The sequence below is a fragment of the Equus asinus genome, chromosome X (assembly GCF_041296235.1).
Source record: "Equus asinus isolate D_3611 breed Donkey chromosome X, EquAss-T2T_v2, whole genome shotgun sequence".
NCBI lineage: Eukaryota > Metazoa > Chordata > Mammalia > Perissodactyla > Equidae > Equus > Equus asinus.
Window position 1 is genome coordinate 1,681,027 of NC_091820.1, and position 22,841 is coordinate 1,703,867.

A 22,841-nucleotide genomic window follows, 5' to 3' on the forward strand; every position below is an offset into this window, starting at 1 on the left:
GCCTCCCCTCCCCTGAAAAAATACGTCTGATTATTTTTGGACAAAGAAGAGGAATGAGGATTTGGGAGGTGGCAGCCTTTCTTCTGTCACATCTGTTCTTTGCAGGCAATGTGGAAAGAGGAAAGAGGGCTGTTGGTAGATTTTTGCTTTTAAAATTCAAACAGAGAGAAGACAACAAAATTTGAAGCATGGTGTTCTTTCCTCTTTCACTCTCAGGAAAACAAAGGAATGGTTTTCCCAACTGCCTGTCCACGAACGGATGGAGACTGAGACCAGACCCAAGCCTGTGGGCACCAACAAAGATCTTTCCTTTAAGGTAGAGACACGTCCAGTCTAGACTAAGGTGTGAATTCCTCTAAGGGGAGATACGAGCTGTCATTTGGTCAAGAGCAAGAAGGATGGGCCCTCTGGGTGACAGATTTCCGAGATCTTTCTTCCCAGACCTGTAGTAGAAAGCTGCTGGTCAAGTGAACTCACTGGCCTGGCTCTGCTAAGGTGCACTGAGTCATACAGCCCGGGGACCATAGACTTATCATCATGATGGAACAGTGGAAGTGCAGGCTCAGAGGCTGGGTCAGAAAGGGAGAATAGGACCCCACACCCATCTACTCGATTGGTGCCTTGACCGCAGGTGTTCTCAAGTGGGGCAATTCCATTCTCCAGGGGACACTCAGCAATGCCTGGGGACATTTTTGGTTGTCACAACTGGGAGAAGTGGTGCTACTGGCATCTGGTGGGTGGACACCAGGGACGCTGCTCAACATCCTCCAGTGCACAGGATGGCCCCCAGCACAGAAAGTCACCCCAAACATCCCAAATGTCAAGAGTGCTGAGGTTGAGAAACCCTGAAGGTGTAACTGCATCGGAGTAGAAGTCCAAGACCTGACTCCTGTAGTGAGAGCTGGAGAAGAATGGAGATTTCCAGCCATCCAATCCTTTCTTCCCCACCTAGGCGTGGATCAAGTCAGCAGTACCACTGGACCACCACCGTGCATCGGCCCTGATAAAGCATGACCATCTCCATGATTGCTATTCTCTCTACTGAGAGCCTGACTGACTATACCTCATGGCAGGGAGCAAAGTGTATCCGTAACATGCAAAACTGATGTCCAGTAAGCAGTTACAGGGGTCTAACTGCATCACTGTTCAGAGAAATTCCTACCACCACCAGCACCACCACCACCATCACCTCGCAAGATAGAGTATAAAGTCACCAGCCTCTACTTTTAAAGTCTATTAACCCATCACACTGTAAATGGGACTGTGGGGGACCCGAGAGAGGAAGCGAAACCTTCAATGTACCTGATTCCCAAAGAATGGCGACCACATGGGAACAGCCGATTCGAAGCAAAGTCTCTATGAAGGAGTCCCTCCCACCCATTCACAAAAGCATCCATTGGATAAAGGATTCCCAACTCTATCTCCAAAGTTGACAAAAGCAAACTGCAACATTTAAGAGAAATATGTCCCTGGAAAAGAGAAGCAACTCTACGTTCTTCCGAACAATGGCAGCAATCAATAAGCACAATCAAAAAGAGATGTGGCACGTTCTTATGTTGAAAAAAGAACCCTGGCAGCATTATGGCAAATGAGCAATAAGAGAGGATGAGATGGGAGAGGGGAGCAGAGCAGGAGTGCAGTACGACTGAGGAAAAGGAGAAAGATGACACAGGGTGCTTCTTAGGACAAGTGAGCCTCTGTCTGCTCAAAGCCCATCGCCCCTTCTGTCTTCTCCATCCTCTCCTGCAGTCACAGTCGAGTTAATTGGGAACCACCAGCTCACAGCCCACAGGGTTCGATTAAGACGTGCCGCTGCAAAATCAGACAAAACAGAGTATTAACTGTGCAATTGGGAACAAGGTATTGATGAGAAGGTGATGAAGGGGCCAACTCTTCAAACAAAGGTAGACTGACGACAGCTTGAAAGACTGCGCCCGGAGAAAGAAAGCCAGGAGAATAAGCCAGGATAAAATTCACCAGTCATGTGAAACCTACAAGAAAATGTGGAGGAATATACACCAGCTTCGACTAGAAAACTTTTCTTTAAGGCTGCAGACTTGAGCAAAGTCTACAAGGGCATTTCTGGTCAAGCCATCACTTGGAATCTGGCCTCCCTGGTTCCATGCAACAAGTCGTCCTTGCTGCGTCACCCAACCTGGCGAGCTCCCATCACACTGGACACTTCTGCTGTCATCATGATGGAATGACCCTGGTCTCCATCTCAAGCTTCCCAGCGTTTGCCCATTGTCATGGTTAATTTTATATGTCAACTTGACTAAGCCATGGCACCCAACTGTTTGGTCAAATAGTAATCTAGATGTTGCCATGAAGCTATTTTTTAGATGTGGAAGTAACACCTAACATCAATTGACTGTAAGAGAAGCAGATGATCCTCTCTAATATGGGTGGGCCTCATCTAATCAGTCAAAGGCTTTAAGAGCAAGAAAATGAGGTTTCCCAAGGAAGAAAGAATTTTGCGTCTAGATTTGACTGCCACATAGAAATTCTGCCTGCGTTTCCAGCTTTCTGGGCTTTTCTGCAGATTTTAGACTCAAGACTGTAACATAACTCCCACCTGGGTTCCTGCCCCAGAGAATTCAAACCTGCCAGCTGCTACAATCACATCAGTCCATTCCTTAAAAATCTCCCTCCCTCCTGTTTCTTGGGAGAAGCCTGTCTAACACACTCTGGATGAGCCCTCGCACAGGCCTGCACCCCAGAGCAACATCAGTTAATTCCATCCCTTCGATATCCTTGAGTTTGAATGCCTGCTGTGGGCCAGGCACCTTTCTAAGGCACAAACAGAACGAGATCCTGCCTTCGTGGGTTTGTGTTCTAACAGGAGAGAGGCAAACTGTGATAAACACACTAGGTCAGGAATGTTCTACTATGTAGGAAGGGAGAGGCACGATGAAAAACAGAAGGGAATAGAGAGCTGACAGGAGAGACCAAGGGTAAGGGCTGAGCAGGGCAGGTGTCGGGCTGTGGTCCCTTCCCTGGGCTCCGTGGAACACACAACACCCTCTTCTGTTCTGACACACGCCCCCTAAAGGAACTATACTACTGATTTCTACTTGCACATATGTCTGTTCCTTCGACTGTCCTTCTGGGTGGCAAGGATGGTTTGCCCGCCTCAATAACTTCACATCCCAGCAGCTGCTCAGCACATGGGAAGTGGGTGGGTACCCATCAGCTATTTACTCATGCTGAATTCTGTGCCTGCTCACACTGTATGAAAAAGGTTAGCCTGCCACTCAACAGCAGTCTATAATAACTAGCCAATACACTATTTGCCCTCCTGTTTCTTCTATGATCACTGACTTCTATCAAGTTAAAATCAATTTTTTTTATGCCAGCTATTCCTTGGCTTAATTTGATTTCCTTGAATTAATGATTTCATTGGAATTCTATTACAAATACAGGTATTCAAGAGCGTTGTTAACAGCAGGAGTACGAGAGAAATCCAGTGGAGGGGTGCATGTCCCAGCCGAGGGCTGGCCGGAAGCGTCTTCATAGAGCAAACAGCTGAGCTGGAAGGAAGATCTGGGAATGGTCTGAGATCTAGACTTGGGAAAGTCTAGAAAGAAGCATTGGGATTGGCCAGAGAAAGGGACGGGAGGAGCAGATGGCGAGCTCAGCAATGTGAACAGGACAGTGAGCATGGAGAACTCCAATGGTGGAGCATGCAGAAGCTGGAAGCTGACAGAAGACGATTGTCCTACACTCCTAGCACCTGCTTCTGTTGGCCATCAAGAGTCACAGAAGTGTTTTTGGCCGAGACATATGATCCGATTTTAATTTTAGATTACTCTCTGAGAAGGAGAACATAAGAGACGTTATTTGGGAAAGTATGTTAACCACTCCAACAAGAGATGATGGATCCTGAACCAGGGCAGAGGGAGGGGTATTTAGGGTGTCTTGGAAATTCAGCACATGAGTGGATGACTGAAACCTTCCTCCACACATGGGACCAGATAGCAGCCTCAGGCGAGCCTGGCCTCATGGTCCAACTGACCTCTTTACGCAACATAAGGTGTCTCCCCAAGCAGGGAGGGTGGCAGATTCCCCTGCCACGGGGTCAGTGAGCCTGAAGCCAGGATGTCCTTCATTCCTGGTTCCCCAGCTTGGATGCCACACACAAATCTGACTCTGATTACATCTTCTGATTCTTACTCATCATGCAGGGAAAATAACTCTCCATTGTCTTGTGTCTTCCTGGATATGGACTAATTGGACTTCTGGTCTACCTACCAACTCATGGCAAACTAGGTTACTGGGGGTCAATCTCTCAAGAGCAGTGGTTCTCAACAGGAGAGAACTCTGCCTCCCAGGGAATACTTGGCAATGTCTGGAGACATTTTTGGTTGTCACAATGAAGGGGGACGTGCTACTGGAACCCAGTGGCTGGAGACCAGGGATGCTGCTAAATAATCAACAGTGCACAGAGCAGCCCCCACCCAAGAGAATTATCTGGCCCCAAATGTTAACAGTGCCGAGGGTGAGAAATCCTGAATTAGCATAAGATTCTGTCTATATCTATTATCTACCTACCAACCTATCATCTATCCATCTTATCTAACATCTATCTGTGTATCAATCATCTATGATCTATTAATCATCTATCATCTATCTACCTGTCATCTATCCATCTTATCATCTATCAATCATCTATGATCTATTAATCACTTATCATCTATGTACCTACCTATCATCTAACCATCTTACCTATCATCTATGATCTACAAATCATATGTCTATCTATCTACCTACTCACCTTTCTACCTACCTACCTATCTCTATCATCCATCTATCTACCTACCAGTCATCTCTCTTTCTGGCAGTGGTTTGGAATCAAGGACGATTTCCCTCCTCAGGAGATTTCTGACACTGTCTAGAGACATTTTGGGCCGTCGTCACTGGGGAGGGGGTGGATGCTGTTAAACATTCTACACTACACAGAACAGCCCCCACCACAGAGAATTAGTTGCCCCAGATGTGAACAGTGCTGAGGCTGAAAACCCCTGTTCTGGATCCAAACAACCCTAAGATCAGCAATTTCCACATGCATAAAGGGTGAGGAGAAGACAGGAAATCATGATCTTTGGGCACACAGCAAGTCCTTCTTCCTTTCTATCTTCTCCACCCCGGACAGTGAGTTACTCAGCTCTTCTAAAATTCTCTCTCCACTGGCAGAGCTGGCCTTCCGACATGACATTATCAGTGCACAGAATGTGTTCTCTAATGTGCATTTAATGAACGCCCTGGCATATTGTCAACAATACCATCAGGGGCAGGGCAAAGACTGAACTTTGATAATGGCACTGGGGAACTTGCCAAATCACTCAAGTGGAACTTCCAACTCCAGTCTTGGTTCAGCTTGATACCTGGCAACATCAGCATTCCACGTGGTTTCAGTAAACGCAAGCAAAATGTGCTCAGTGTTTCCGGAGAGTATAGAAAGCAGAGGTTAGGCGAGGAAACTCTCATTTACAAGAGAAACTGCACAGCTGGAGGGACTAAATCCAGTCTTCACTACTGGCGTTTTCCCACTAAAATGCACCCCTCATCACATGGTCCTGGACACCTTCCGGCTCCCGTGCACAGGGCTGGCCAGATACAGCATGCTCTCCTGTGCCATGTATGGGGAACTTCAAGAGCTGGCCAAACTAGGGCAACTTTAAACCCAGTTTTTAAGCACACTTGGTCCCTCAAGTGATAATGTGCAGAAAAACCCAAATGCTACAAGTATATTATAATAAGTCCCTTATGCACTGAGAGATCTATTCTTCTTAGCAAGCCACTAAGTAGGTGTTATAGGCTCAACTGCATCCCCCTGAAATTCACAAGTTCAAGTCATAACCCCCAGGACTTCATTATGTGGCTGTATTTGAAGATAGGGTCTTTAAGGAGGTGATGAAGGTAAAATGAGGTCACTAGGGTTGGTTCTAATCCAACAGCACTGGGGTCCTTGTAAGAAGAGGAGATGAGGATACAGACACATGCAGAGGGACGACCATGTGAGGACACGGGGAGAAGACGCATCTACACGCCAAGGAGAGAGGCCTCAGGAGGAACCAGCCCTGCCCACACCTGGACCTCAGACTTCCAGCCTCCAGGACTGGGAGAAATAATTGTCTGTTGCTTAAGCTGTCTGGTCTGTGGTCCTTTGTTAAGGCCGCTCAAGAACAGTAATAGAGTGGGCAACTCATCTTCATAAGTTTTGGATAAAGGCCACCTGGAAATTCATATCCCTAAGTCTTCAAAGGATCCACTGGTGATCATTTCCTGAGAACTGTGGAGGCCAGAGCATGCCCTATGTGCCATCTCAGTGTGGTGGGGAAACACATATTGATCAAAAGCCACGGAGAGATCTTAAATGAGCGCCAAACACAATTTCCCAAAACTTATGAATATAATCTCCCTGAGAAGACTATCTAAATGTTCCTTAAATTCCACATGGATTAAATGACGAGATCCTGCCTCCCAGCCACACCCCCCATTGAACATAAAGTATAAAAAGACTACACTGGACTGTGACCTGCACCCCGTGAGCCGTTCTGGCAACAGGAAAATCAATGTAGCATCCAACAGTCAGATTACGGAGCTAACAGGGTGCAGGGAAATCTCACTCCTTGAAAGAGAAAAATGAACCAATTTGGATAATTTGGGTCCAATTCCATTCCACCGAAACTAGAACACACAGACTGTCTGATATAAACAACTTAGGTACTTAACTGAAAACAAAGGACAGCCAAATACACAAATACAGAATCTAAGTCCCCATGGGGAATTGGGAATCCACCACACATGATAAGGAAAACTGTTGGCTGGCTGTCCAGGAGTGAAGAAAGCAGACTCACGTGACTGAAGCTCTGTTTTGCAAGCTCCTCCTTTCCTCTCTCCATTTTTCACTTCTAAAACCTCAAGGATGCCATCCCAGGAACTTTGACTTGTCCACTCTACCTAGCCCCACATTCATGGGGCTCTTTCTTAGGATTTGAGATTTCTGGACTGTAAAGCATCTACAGAGCCCATTATGTAGGCTTGTTCCCCACTCTAGGAGGTGAGAACGTATGTTGAAGTCTCCTAGGATGGCAGTGACAAAGCATCATAGACTAGGCCGCTTAAGACAACAGAAAGTCATTCTCTCCCAGTTCTGGAGACCAGAAGTCCAACATCAAGGTGTTGCAGGGCTGCGCTCCTTCCAGAGGCTCCAGGGTAGGGCCCTTCCTGCCTCTTCCAGCTTCTAGGGGCTCCAGGTGTCTCTGGGCTGGTGGCCGCATCCCTTCCATCTCTGCCTCTGTCTTCACGTGGCTTCTCCTCTGTGTCTGTGTACCTTTACATGGCTTTCGCCTCCCTGTGTGTGTCTGTCTTTGTGTCTCTTCTCCTCTTCTTATAGGGACATCCATCATATTGGATGAAGAACCCACCTTACTCCTCTAGCACCTCAACTTACATCTGAATTACATCTGCAAAGACCTGATTTCCAACTAAGGTCACATTCACAGGTACTATGGGTGAGGACTTCAACATTATCTTTTGTGGGAGACATCATTCATCCCCCCCAACAAGGTGGAATTCCCAGAATTGGAAGTCCTCACCCAAGATTCCATGTATACCCTACAACATCACCCTAATGATACGCATGAGACATGCCTGCACCCCAGAAAAGATGCAGTGAGGTGAAATGGACATGGCAGCCTCCCCAAGTCCCACTCTTGGTGCTGCAGAGACGTCCTCCCACTGGCTTCTTCACTCTTCTCAAAACTTGTGTCTGCTCAACAAAGATGTCTAAGACTTTTTGTTTTGACCAGCAACTCTGTTTGCTTCGATTTTGCATTCTCCTAACTTTCACTGCAAACACATAAAGGATCCTGCCACTTGGTTTTCAGAGGCAAACCAGAATCTGGCTGCCTGGTGCACTGTCTTCTGTGGAAAATTCAGCTAAAAAGCAGCCTCGGGGACACACCTGTGTTTCTGGTCTGAGATGTCCTGTGTTTGGTAAAAGCCCAAGACCATTTGCCTAAATCGTGTGAGAACAAATTGGCAATATTCTAAAGGAGTCCACATCTCCTTTGGAAAATATTTATTTAAAACCCTCACTAGCTAAACTCCTTCCCCCATAATCCCCATTTTAGGTCATAGAAGAGAAGAAATAACTAGAAGCTTCTCTTCATTCCAGAGGAAGATCTACACACATTAGTCTTCCACCCATTGTTCCCCTGCTGGCCGAGTAGAGACTCAGGACTGATGAGTGAGGGGTGGTGACACCCCAACACGCCAGCTACTTTTGTTTCCATGACTCGAAAGCATGGGACTCTATCAACACCTCCATATCAGCACAAGATCCTTTTAGTGCCACTGAAGGAACGTGAAACAAAAGGTCAACCACTTCCTTTCTCTTCCTCATGAAACATGCAATCCGTCCCTACTCTGGGTAAGATGCTGTTTTGGACTGGGGGATGTTGCTCCGGTGGCTTTGAGTATAGAGATGAGCTTCCCTGCTCCAGGGGACACACAAAATGCTTCAAGACTGTAGGCAGGCAGGGAGGTGTGTCAGAGAAGAATGGCAGGTATTGGTCAGATGGGATGGGTGAGGGATGGGGAAACAAAGAGGAAGGAGGCAGTGCACGGGACAGTGGCCCTGGAGTGATGACATGGACGGCAACTCTCACCTTCTACTGTGGCTGGCTTTCCATGATCAGACGATGGAGGGAAAGAGAAAAATCCAGAGGGAAAGCCAGAGCACATGATCAGCCCTTTCTAGGGCTATGTGGCTGGGGCTTTATCCTGGGCACCTCAGAAAGCCCCCGTGCATTTGTCAGTAGACACGCAGATCACCAGAGAGGTTTGTGGGGAGGACCAGCATGGTGGCAAAGTGAAAAAGGGATACGGTACAGGGAAGCGAGGCTGGGAGGGGAAGAATGGTTGGGAGGCCAGTGCAGAAAGGCAGGGCAGAGAGAGGGAGCTCCGATCAGGCAGGGGCTGTGTGGGAGGCCCTGAGGGGGAGGGTGAGAAGGATGGCGGATGAACTGGATGGAAGGCATCCATGCATGGGAAGAGAGCTATCTCTGGACATCCACATCTCTGGCACTCGGGTGGGAAACGGTCTTACCCTACCTGGGCAAATGGCTCGGAGCAATGTTGGGCATCCTCAACTGGAAGCATCTGTGGAGCATCTAGATGGAGAAACCTACTAGTCAGCTAAAAACTCATGGAACCACCTGAGGGGATGAAACTGAGCAGGTGGTGGAGGTCCCTGAAAACCCAACTGAACTGGCTCTACAGGGAGCTGGTGAAGCTGACCTTGACTGGAGAAGGGGGAAGAGAGCCTTGGCAGGGCCACCCATGCCCCTGCAGATATTAGCCAGGCGAGCAAGGTCCTGGGACAGGCAGTTGTAGAAACAGAGCCTTTGTCTGTGGACCTGGCCAGGCTGATGGTCAGCAGCCCTTGCAGAACCACGTCTGCAAGATCAGAAGCCGAGATAGCTCAGAAGGGTTATCACCCTGGTCCGAGACTTCGCATGCACACACGCGGGGGCCTCATTCCACCACACCGCGGGTCCCAGGGAGGGTGAGGACCAACAGAGGGACGCAGGAGAGACCCTGGAGGCGGACTCACAGCTTGACCAGGAACGGATGGCTGACTTCCTTCAGCACCGACTTCTCGTTGTGTACATGCTGCTCCTGCTTCAGGCGGATGACGTCAGGGATGCTCATGACCTTCAGTGCGAAGAAATGCTTGGCTTTCTTCTCCTTGACCAGCTGCACGCGCCCAAAGGTCCCCGTGCCTGCAGGGGGAAGAGCAAATGGGGCTGTATGGGGACCTGAAGGGAATCACAGGCTTTAGGAACTCAACACCCTAGGATATGGCTGGTGAGTGTTTGCTGAGGAGTTCGGGGCTGGAATTCTCAATTGAATGCACCTGTTATACGCACACACACACACACACACACACACACACACACACACACACACACACACTCACACAGCCAGACAGGATCACCTGTCTCCAATGTATCCTTTAATTGGAGGGAAAGCGGGCCATCATTTCTGCAAATGAGCCATCCCAGAGCACACAACCATGCACGCACAAGCACACGCACACAAGGAGAGGCAGAATGGGAAAATATGGTAAATGCATTCCTTCCACAGGTCTTTTTCTCTTCAGGCTTTCTAGATAAAGACAGGAGAATGAGGAACATGAGCCTCTCACAAAGGCTGCTTAACACACTGACACCTGCTATGTGCTACTTAGTCGGCAAGATTTGAGTGGATTGGAAAAAAGTGATGGGTGAATAGAAAGAGGGGGAAATTTAAAACACTGCAACCACTATGAATACAAAAGGAAATCAAACCCTCTTTGGAAGATTTCCAAATGACTCCTCCTCCTCCTCTGTCTACTTCCAGCCCCTCCCATCTTCTGAGCCTCACTCTGGGGTTTAGTGCACCCCTTCCACCCATCACACAAGCTGGTAACCACTGCATGCAACTAGAACATCAAAGTTGCAAAGGAATTTTATTTGTCTATGCCCAGGGGAGAGGTAAAGTTGGAGGCAGAAACATGGAAATCTGTATGTGCAAGCCTAGCACTCAGGAAGGTCAGCAATGCTGGCTGTGTTTTCTGTGACTGTCTGGCTAGCAAATAATGCAGAGGAATGGGTCTTCTTCACAAGGAGAAAGATGTAGAAAATGGTCGACCGACAGGGCTCCCTGGCTGGAGAAACGGCAATCAACCTGATGAGAAAGGAGACGGAATTCAAGGACCACTTGAGAAGGAAAAAGACCTCCAATGCAACGACACAACAACGGAGTTCCTTTTTTCCCTTGCACAGAGTTTGGAATGCCATTTATTGCACATGGCACCATGAAAAGAAGCACAAAGTTATACTTAAGCAATGTGATTTTTTTAGCATTTTCCGTTGATTAAAATTCTTGAGCTGTAAAATAAATCTACTAGCTGATGGAGTGGAGGTGGGCACGATAAGTAACCTTAATTTTTAAATGAAGTTTCCAACAATAAATATTTTATATAGCAGTAGGAAAGGATCCACCAACACAAGAAAAGAAACTGCTTTGCAAGAAGAAGCAAATGAAGAGTGATGAGACATTTTTAAAGCATGGTCTCATCAAAAGATAATCTGCAAGTAAAAACAGAATTTTATTAGTGTAAGGCAATATATGTTGATAAAATTATGTGGAATCAGGTCAAAAGAGAGAGGCATAATCAAGGGAAAAGGTTTTGAGGAAAGTAAACAGATACAGCTGTGGAGTTTTTATGTGGACATTGATGTTTCCACTGGATAAAGTGCATGCAAGTGGGAATCAGGAACAGTAAGCATCTAGTCCACAATTTGCTTCTGATTTGATCTATGAACTCAGGGAAACAAATTTAACGCTTTTTGGCCTCATATTGTTCATCTCTGCAATAGGACAGGTAGATTCCTATGGAACATATAAAAGTCTTGCCACACTCTAAGATTCTGATAATGAAAAGAAGGCTGTGTTCCTTGATCTTTTTGCCTCTCTCTGGTCCCGTTCTTCTTAATCATCTCTCTCTACTGCCCACCATGAGGAGCCCATCCTTTACTCAATTGTATTTACTAGATATTTACTAGATAATATTTTGTCTTTTCAGCACTTATTTTGACACTCAACTGAGAGTTCTCTATGCCTACACGAAAGGTAACACAGCTATGACTCAACAGGTTTTTTTATTTCTGTCTGCAATGCCCTTCAAGCTTTCTCTGAGCTGAGAGAGGTGTAAACACACAGAACTCAGGACGGGTGACCTGTGCACCGCATCAGATGCCTGCGTTACCCTGGGAGATGTGGGCGCTCCCTCAACGCCACAACCAGATCACAGGTCTACCTAGGTCAAGGCAGACAAAACCGACTGGCTGTAATTCTTCAGGAGATCAGCCTCAGTGCACCAAAGACAAAGACACCATGAACGGTGTTGGTAGTGAGTCATTATTGCCATGGAAAGAAAAAAGGCAAATTAACCTTTTCCTGCTGGGTGTTGGCAGGCTGTCCAACATGCATGCCCAGCTCTCAATGGCTCGCTTTACAATGGAGAAGAATCCTTTTGTTGGCTTTGCTGCAGGTAAGGATGGCCATATGACCCACGTCTGCCCGGTATGACAGAAAGAAGAGTCTTTTTCATTTGCAACAACACGGATGGACTTTGAAGCCATTATGTTAAGTAAACCCAGGTGGAGAAAGACAAACACTGTATGATCTCACGCGTGGAATCTAAAATGATCAAACTCATAGATACAGAAAACAAACTGGTGGTTACCAGAGGTTGGGGATGGGTGAAATGGTGAAGGGTGTCAAAAGATACAAACTTCCAGTTGTAGGATAAATAAGGCCTGGAGATGTAAGGTACAGCAAGGCAACTATAGTTAACGATACTGTATTGCGTATTTGAAAGTTGCTAAGAGAGTAGATCTGAAATGTTTTCATGACAAGAAAAAAAAAATTTATAACTATGCATGGTGATGGATGTTAACTAGAATTATTGTGGTGATCATTTTGCAATACCTACATATATTGAATTATGTTGTACCCCTCAAAGTAATAGAATGTAATATGTCAATTATATCTCAATAAAACTGGAAAAACACTTTTTTAAAAAAGCAGTCTTTTCAAGTGTTTTTAGGCCAGATTTTTCCTCAGATGCTCAAGGGAAACACTTGCTCTCCCCAGCCAGGCAACCCCCTCTCTCCTACTCTGGGCTGGGGAGTCGTGTGAGGCAGAGAGAAGGAATTACTCAGGATTCATATCTTACATGGAGGTTATTCCTACAGCTAAAGCTTTAAGGTGAAAATCAAGTATGGGTTCCTCAACCCCTTTGCTAAAATTCCTAAGTTGAGGAGGTTCTGAAACCCCAAGTGTCTTCATAAACTCATCCAGACACAAAAGTGGACCTGACTTAAAAAAACTATTCAGGCTTGATCTCCCTTTTGGGTGAACATCCATTTATTTCACTCTGGAAAGTCACATCTTAACACAAACAAGTGGCCCAGATTCTACTGAGGGTCTCCTGTGATAACCGGCACCCACACCTGAGTATTGTCCCCGATTCTGAAAATTTCCAAATTCCGAAGCATAGCTGGCCCGTGTGTTTCAGACAGTCAGAAGCGCCCGTGGCCATCTCTTTGGAAGGATGGCCACGTCTAAGGCGGGCACATCCTTCACACAGCCAGTCCGATACAGTGGGTTTTCCTCCAACGTGTCAAGAGGTATTCGTTCCTCCAGCTGAGCTTCCAGACAAGGAAGTTGGTTCTGATTTATGGGCCATCCTGTGTCTTGTGATTCCGGTCTTGAAATGCTGGATGGGACAGACACAGGTCTCTCCTCTCCCTGGGGGAGGGATCTTCATGTTTTTCAAAGGTTTGCCATTTTCTCCACTTTGTCTGCATCCTCTCCCATCCGTCTTGCCCTCTTCCTCCCCCACATCCGTCCTCCCAAACTCTCACATCAGAGTCACATACAAACTCACGCAGGCTTTCCGTCTGGGGTGCTGGGGACGAGAGATAAGACCTCCTCCCTCCAAATAGCTAGCGAGACATGGTTGAACTCCAACCCACCCAGAAAAATGCCACAGCATGTGCTGATGTCCTTCTAAAGACAGACATGCACAACTGTACACAGAGGCACACGTTACAGTCACTGAAAACCGAGCGCCTTCCCACTATGCATTCAGACAACCCCACAGCACTAAGACGGTGACGGGATCACCGTGGCCACAACATGGAACCTCTAGAAGGTCCTTCTTTTCTCAGAAGTCAAAACTGGGGGAAAAACACCACCACAGAGTGAGCTGTGAGAAAGTGCAAAAGACGCAGTTCTCATGGTCAGGAGACTGGCCTCCCCTCTTCCTCAGCCCAACAACCCCACAAAGCCTCCTGAGGAGAGAGAGCTCACAGGGGGACGGAGGAAAGTGCTTTCCCTGCAGACTCGCAGGCATGCGAGCGCCCCCCTTATTTTTCGAAAGTCCGTAAGGCAAAAGAAGACCATGTAAACGGGAGAAACTCACATTTCAGTTTGCAGGGGTTATACATCTTTTAAGTTTGCTAGAACTTAAAACAGTTCGGAAAAGTCCATATGGAAGGAAAACAATGAGAACAGTGTGGAAGGCCAAGTGGTTGCAGAAGGAAAAAGAATATAGACAACTCAGGCTTTTATTTTGGGGTCCCTGGACCACGGGGAGGAATGACAGAAGTGAAAGGGAGGCCACATCCTTAGATCTGCCTCCTGCTCTGGTCTCTTCCCTTCTCACCTCCGCATGTTCTGAAGAGAAGATGCACTAATGGTCCAAAATGCCAGAAAGCCGACACCTTGCATCTGGGCCCCGCTCAACCTCTGCGCTGGAACAGGGACACCCCACAGCTGGCCTGGCTCGCTTTGGGTCATTCTAACTCTCCTCCCACTTGTTCTGGGTTGAATTGTGTTCCTGCAAAAAGATATGTTCAATCCCTAACCCCTGGGACCTGTGAATGTGACCTTATTCAGAAATAGGGTCTTTGCAGATGTGATGAAGGGAAGGATGGAGATGAGGGCATCCTGGAGGAGATGGCCCTAAATCCAAGGACAGTGTCCTAATCAGAGACAGAAGAGGACACGTAAACACAGAGGAGAAGCCACATGAGGACGGAGGCAGAGACGGGAGGGAGGCGGCCACCAGCCCAGGGACGCCTGGAGCCCCAGAAGCTGGAAGAGGCAGGAGGGACCCTCCCCTGGAGCCTCCACAGGGAGCGCAGCCCTGTGACCCTTCATGTCAGACTCCTGGTCTCCAGGTCTGAGAGAGAATAAACTTCTATCGTTCAAGTGATCTGCTTGGCGGTACCTTGTTTTCCAATCCTAGCAACGGTCAGGATTCCTCTAGCCCCTTCTTACTTGATCATCTAATACTATGTGTTCGTGTTTTTGCGTACAGAATCCATCAGGATTTTTAAGTGTTATCTTCCTCTTGTTGGAGGACATGTTCGGAAATGAAAACTTACGTTTTTCAAAGGCCCCAGCAGGGCTCCAGTCAGGTCTTTGAGACATTTACTTGGTTTGGGAAATTTAAAGGCCAAGATTGAGGACATCAGGAACACTGGCCTATCCTTGTCCAGAGAACCGATGATGAGGAACTCAAAAAAAAAAAACCAATTAGAATTCATAGAAATGAAAGCCAGTCTGTGCTGAAAAAATGATGCACTTTCCAAAAGCTGATCAACAGAAGCATGGAAACGGTGTCTCTGCTCCAAGGGAAAAATAAAATGACACCTGATCACAGCCACATTTTCTGGACAAATGGTCACATCGCTGGTTTTCTGGTCAGCCAGCAGTGGGGTTAAGACATCAGCTGTCTTCCCCCAGGATCACATCCCTGAGACAGAGTTTCCCCTAGCGTCTCCAAGAGGAGAAGTTTCAACAAAAAGGCAGCCACCTTCCACATTCCTTTTTATTAATTGCGTTTGCACTGCGTTTTTGAGTTACTGCAGATGAAAAGATTTCTCAGCCTTTTGTAACTTTGTTTACACACAACATCCTCAACTAAAAATACAGCAATTAAATTGTTATGGCATAAAGGTCCAGCTTCCCAAGGACTGCTGTTTCATCATTGAGGCTGCAGCAAATCCACAAAATATGCAATGCCCCTGTCTCTTTCCCTAGACAGCCCCACACCCCTCACCCTTGAAGAATCACACTGATCTTTATGAAGTGGAGACTGTGGAGACTGTCAGTGACATTATTTTACCCACTTTCTTTTTGTGATTTAAGGACAAACACCCCGATAATAAAGGGCGTATCCATTCTTTGATGGTGAAAGGGGTAGTGACAAGCCATTTGAGGAAATGTCTCACTATTTCACAAATTAAGGACAAAAACAAAATAATAGGATAATTACAACAACTTGTGGATATTGCCAGCCAGTCTAAAAATAGAAGAGATTTGTTAAATGTGTGAATTTGTTAAACATGTGGAATTCATATTCCTATAAATAAAAACTGTATTGCCTGTGTTCTGCTGCAAATTAGGAAATTTATTAATTTACTGAAGATAAATTACTGTTTCTTTCCTTCCTGTTTCAGACATTTAGAAATAGTCATGCTCCCTGGACATGAGTGAACTGATGTTTTTAAGGGTTTGCTATAAATAAAATGAATTTTCATCCCCACAGCCAAGGGAGGAGCAGTTATTAGGTTACAAACACAATTCTTACACACACACACACACACACACACATTTTTCAATCCTGAATCCATCCTGGGAATGAAGGAATTCTGAACAGCAGATGACGCCAAGACTGTGGGGTTGTGTTTGGGGGTCCGAGATGTCAAGATGTATTTTTTCACGTTTGCGTGTCTGATCTACCAATGGAAACATCAGCTTCGTCCTTTTAATCCATTCCTTATCCAAAGAGCTCAAAAGCAACCCCCTCGGGGCTCAACCATGCTCCCTGGGCCATCCTGAACACCTGTGTCTCTGTGTCCACGCCTGCTTTCCTGGGAGGGGCATTCCTGTGGAGGGTGGACAATGAGTCTCAGAATCTTCCACAGGAGGACCCTGAACAAGAACTTTCCCAAGGCCTCCCAGACAGGGCCAACACCCCCAGTGCCTCTAAGTGTTCTCCTTAATTTGACGTTTGCGTGGTAGAAGGTGGTGTCCAGGACGCAAGGCTGTAGTTGATGAGAACAGAGACCACATGACCCCTGTCATCCAGGTTTCTTGGCCAGAAATTTAAGTTCTTTTCTTTGTTTCTTATTCTCTCCTTCCTCTTCCCCTCCTTCCTTCTCTCCTTTCTTTCCTTCCTTCCTTCTTGAAGGAAGGTTCCTCAAAAACTTAAAAAGTAGGACTCCCATAGGATCCTGTAATCCCACTACTGGGTATATACCCAAGTTAACTTGAAATGAACAATCCAATGTAATATATGTAATATATAAACCCCTATGTTTATTGCAGCACTATTCACAACACTCAAGACATGGAAACCACCTAAGTGTCCATGGATGGATGAATGGATAAATAATTATATATATATATATATACACATACACACACAACGGAATATTATTCAGCCATGAAAAAGAAGAAAATCTTGCCATTTGCAACAACATGGGTGGACCTAGAGGACATTACGCGAAGTGAAATAAGTTAGAGAAAGATAAATACCATATGATCTCACTTATATGTAGAATCTAACAACAACAAAAAAAAATCATAGAAAAAGAGATCCGATTTGTGGTTACCAGAGGCAGAGGTAGGGGTGGAGGAACTGGAGGAAGGTGGCCAAAGGTACAGACTTCCAGTTATAAGATAAATAAATCCTGGGGATGTACAGCATGATGACTATAGCAGACACTGCTGTATGGCATATTTGAAAGTTGCTAACAGAGTAAATCCTAAAAGTGCTCATCACAAGGAAAAAAAAGAAGTTTTTGTAACTATAGGAGGCGATGAATGTTAACTGAAGTTATTGTGGTAATCATTTTGCAATATATGTAAGTAAAGTCATTATGCTGTACACCTTCAACTTTTACAGTGTTCTGCGTCAATTATATCTCAATAAAACTGAAAAAAATCTTGACCCTCAACACAGTTTAAATAAAATAACACAGAAAGTGTTAATAATACAAAGCACACCATACAGCATCTTAATCATATAGTAAACACATTCTCCCTAAGCGTAAAGAAAAAAGTTGGCTACATAAATATTCTGTGTGGTGGTTATGCAACTCTGTACTTGTGTCAACAACTCATCGAGGCGTAAACTGAAAGTGGGGGAATTTTGCTATATGTAAATTATACCTCAATAACATTGACCAAAGGAAAAAAAACCAGGCTAAGAGAGATTTTTAAAAAAACAAGTAAGCTCCATCAAACAGAGCTGGTATGTGCTAACTTTCTTTATTCTTCAGGGCACTGGATACAGACATCATGAACTGTTGACTGACAGGGCAGAGCTAACCTCGTGGGGAAAGGATCCCAGGCCAGGGCACGGGGACTAGGGACAAAAATCTACCACCACAGCGAGATAGAGGAGAGCAGTTTCCATTCCCACTTCATCCCACTTACCCTAAGGTCTGACACTTGCAAAAAGAAAAATCTCAAGAAGTTTCGGCAAACATGCAGTTGAAGAAATGCCGTTTGAAAAGGATGCTACGAGGTCAACCTTCTGAGGCAGACTCTCTGCACTTGGTCTGTGTTATCCTGGGAAGGTAGTCAATGTCGCCAATTAAGTAACAAAAGAGTCCACGCGGCACTGAACTTCACTGAGTAGAAATGCCCGGCATGCACAAAGAACCCTTTCTTAGATAACCGCAGGAAAAATGTTGCTGTAAGTTTTAGCTACAACAGAAACGCTCCGAACAACACACCAGTTTGCAAAGCATCAGGGACTGCCATGTTTTCTTGTGCACACTGGAACTGAATGGTAGCTCACGGCAGTGGGTTCTGTAGATCAAGGGCCATGTTTTATACATCCCTTCATAATCCCTGAGCATATGTTAGTTGGATGAATGTGTGGGTCAATGAGCCCATGGGTAAACCAATGAACAAGCCCACAGAACCCAAGTGACAACAGAATGCCTCCTGCCTAAAGCAGTGGAAGTCCCTTTGTAAATGTGGGCAAAGCTAGAGGAAGCCACATGCAGACTAAGAACCCTCAGAGCGGCACTCCCCGTTGCAGGCAGGAGTGAACGGAGGCAGGAGCTGAGTTCTGCACGTATAGCCTTCTGCATTCAGCAAGTCCCCGAACCAGTCACGCGCTGCAGTCTTCTGAGCTCCAGCATGGATAGGGATCATTAGATCAGACGCGCCATTCCAAGACTGCCCCCAACAGCCAGTTTCAGAGACATTGGACACGAGCAATCCAAGCAAGAGATTCAGACAAAATGGGTCAAAGATCTGAACAGACACTTCACCAAAAAAGATATACAGATGACAAATAAACATAGGAAAAGATGCTCCACATCATATGTCATCAGGAAAATGCAAATGAAAACAACACTGAGATACCACTACACACCTATTAGGATAGACGAGAGAGAGAGAGAGACGGAGAGGGAGAGACAGAGAGAGAGGGAGAGAGATGATACAGATAGAGAGACAGATGGAGATACAGATGATATGGAGAGAGAGAGATACAGAAAGATGATAGGTAGATAGACAATAGGTAGATAGAAAAATAGGTAGATAGATGAGAGAGAAGATAAATAGAGAGTTTTCTCAACTTCACACTACTGAGATCCACGGCTGCATGACTCTGTGGTGGGGCTGTCCTGTGCACTGTAAAGTGTTGAGCAGCATCCCTCACGTCCAGCCAAGGCCCCTCCTCATACTTCCACATGGGCGGGGTATATTAAGGTACGTAGGCATATATTGAGGAGCGTCAACCAGAAAACTTTTGAGAGATCCCATGACCCCACCCAAGGAGCCACAGAGAGGTCTGTTTGGACAAAGAATTGTACACATTTGTCCCTGTTCCGCCCACCGCCCACCAGCGGCCCCCCGGCCCCCCCCCGCCCCGTTGGCCCCTGAGGCAGTAACGTGGGACTGGGACACAGTGGGAGGGCTCTTAAGGTCACCTAAGCCACTTGATTTCTCAGCCATCCAGAGAAATGTGGGGGAGTCCCTTCCAACACCCGCTGACGAGCGGCTGCCGCACATCCAGGTCTTAGCAATGCCCCTCCTTTACCTGGGACCCCAGCTGCAAGCTCTAAGAATCGCTTTTTGGCTCCACCCAACCCCGGAAAAGTGTATCTCCTCAACTGTTTAGCCTGGTGAAATTAGTCTGCAAATGTTTAAAGCAGTAACAAAAAGAATATACAATTCCTCAGGAGGCTGAAAGTATGTAACATTAGTTACTAAAACGTCAGTCTCCTCTTCATAGTGATATGTGCTTCTATATGTTGAAAAGTTTGCAGAAAAATAAAAGACAGTGATTAAAAGGTATACCTGGGGTTGAGAGCGAGGGCCGGTTGTGACCTGATGGGAGCCAAAAACACATGCATTTCACTAGAATTTTCTTACTTTTTTATTTGTGAACTATGGAAATATTTTATCTAGATAATAGTTAAATTTATGTTAAAGTGATAAATGAAACTGATAGAAAAGATTATAAACTACAATATATGAAACAGTAAATGTCTAAACCGTGCAGTTCTTTAAAAAGTCGGTTTGAAATTATTGCTGCAAACAAGTGCAGTCAAACTTCTGTGTTACAGAAAAACCCTTTAAAAGGCATTTTTAAAAGAATGTGTGGTAACTGTGATTAAAATTAAAACCACAGAATTGGACCCTTTCAAACCCTGAGTCTTCTGGTATGTGAATTATATCTCAATAAGCCAAATTTATGGAAGAGAATGTGTGCTTTATAATCTTATGAATATTTTTTTCCTTTAACTTGGACTATTTATTCAAAGATCAGCTGAATAAACTGGCCCCAATTCAGCTCATCCCTGTGTGGGAGGGGTTAGTTTTGTGAGTTCGCTAGTCTAGACAGCTTTTTGTTTTTGTTTAAACAAGTAACTCCCTCAAAATTTTGCTGAGTCAAGCAACACTCAATTTCACACTGTCCTATTTTAAAAGATAAAAATAGAAGAGATATTTTAGAACTACAACTCTTGTATTTACAACATACTAAATTATACTCTCTCCTATCAAAGATACAAAATATATAATTCCAAAAGAAAAAAGAAACACAGGAAGTTCCCACTCCCACAACAGTAACAAATGTCAGGAAGGGAAATGCCTGGAATTCCTGGCTCAGCTTTAGGGTCCACAGCAGCACCAAATCTGTAGCATTGAAGGGCCCTTGGGTGAGTCTTCACCCACAAGAACACAGGTTGCCCTTGATACGTTTAAGGTTAAAGACACATCCCTAAACTGCATCCAGGGTAGGAAACAAAATTACAAAAAAATGCATTACCCTTTAGATCAGGGTTTCTCAAGCCTTGCGATATCGACATTTGGAGCTGGATAATTCTCTGTGGTGTGAGGGCTGATGCATCCTGGTCTGCTACCTGCTAGATGCCAGTAACACCACATCCTCCCCGAGTTGAGACAACCAAGAATGTCTACAGACACTGCCAAGTGGCCCCTGGGGAAGAGAAGCACACTTGGTTGAGAACCACTGCCATAGAGACAGATGGATGGATAGACAGAATGGATAGATAGATATGGTGGATGGATGGATGGATGGATAGATAGATGGATAGACAGATAGAGAGATGATAGGTATAGATGACAGACAGATGATAGACAGACAGATAGATGTGATGGATGGATGGATGGATGGATGGACGGACAGACATGATGAAAGATAGACAGATGATGGATGAAGACAGAATGGATAGATAGATATGATGGATGGATGGATGGATAGATAGATTGATAGACAGTTAGAGAGATGATAGATATAGATGACAGACAGATGATAGATAGGATGGATAGATGGATAGACAGATATGATGGATGGATGGACAGATAGATAGATGATAGATAAAGACAGACAGAGTCTCTCATACTAAGGTAGGGTTTCTCAGCCGCAGCACTACTGACATCTGGGGCTGGACCACTCTCTGTGGTGAGGCATCCTGTGTACTGTAGGGTGTTGAGCAGCATCCCTGGTCTCCACCCACAGATGCCAACATCACTCCTTCTCATCCCCCTCTTGTCATAACCAGTAACGTCTCCAGATATGACCAAGTCTCCAGTGGGGCCAGAATCGCACCCCCCCCATTGATTATCACCACCTTACAGCAAGCACTGCCCAATGGAACTTTCTGTGGCGACAGAAACGTTCTACCTCTGTGCTGTCCAATACAGTAGCCAGAGGCCCAAAGTGGCTACTGAGACTGTGCAACTGTGTACTGTATTGAATGTGGCTGGTGGCTACCATATCAGATGGCTTAACAGCATCTACCACTTAGCTCTATTCAATTCTTTCCTAAAGGGTCAACTGCCAATTTAGAAATGTTTAGAAAACTCCATCTTTGACAACAAATGGCTTATGTGGTTATGAATACAATACAGCCCTCTAACCAAAAACTGAGTCATATATATAATGAAGTCAGTTGCTCTTCCACCACTATTGGCATTTTACTGTGTGTCAGGCGTTTGACACGACCGAGACAGAAATGATGCACACAAGACTGGCCCGTGTGTTCATTTAGTTTACTTACAGTCAGGCCAGAAAGCAGACAGTAAACATTCATTATCATAGCTATAATAACTCTGATGAGCTCGTCATTGGTTTAATGAGCTTGTTTAGGCTTGATGACTTCAGAAGATAGGTGTCTGGAGGAACACAAGGATGAAACTTACACTGGTGTGAGGGTCAGGAAAGAGATTTTTTGAGGAAGCAACGTTTCAAATGGAAATCGGAGGCTGGTGCAGATTGAAGCATCAAGGCTCGTTTGTAGGATGCTTCGGAAGAAATTAAGGCTGGGTGAGGCGAGGGCCACAGAGAGAACTGAGATTCACGAGGCTGGGGGAAACACGGCAAGAGAAGGGCACGATTTTGAAATCCTTCCACGGAGTTCTTTATGCAACAGCCTACAGGAAGTCACGCGGCCAACTGCAGGGAAGTGCCTGCCTGGATTTGAGTTCTGTATGCTTTTGTTTTGTTTTAAAGATCTCCCTGTAGTCGGAGAAGCCAGTGGGAAGGGCAGGATGAACAATGTGGAAGCCAGGGTACAAATCAGGACAGAGGAAAGAGACTACGGTGATGAGCTGGGGGTGGTGGGGAGATGCACAGCCAAGAGGTGGTTGGAAGGAAAGGAAAAACGGGGTGTGAAGATGGGCTGGATTGCGCTGGGAGAGGGCAGGTGGGGGAAGACTTC

At 45.7% G+C, this 22,841-nt stretch overlaps 1 protein-coding gene across 1 annotated transcript in view; it reads right to left on the bottom strand.

Annotated features, from left to right (window-relative positions):
* Positions 1–22,841, bottom strand: part of PRKX (protein kinase cAMP-dependent X-linked catalytic subunit) — a 90,681-nt gene that overhangs the window by 47,818 nt on the left and 20,022 nt on the right. Inside the window, exon 2 of the mRNA XM_070501820.1 lies at positions 9,623–9,791. Within this exon, the coding sequence (XP_070357921.1) occupies positions 9,623–9,791 (169 nt within the window). The remainder of the gene's footprint in view (positions 1–9,622; positions 9,792–22,841) is intronic.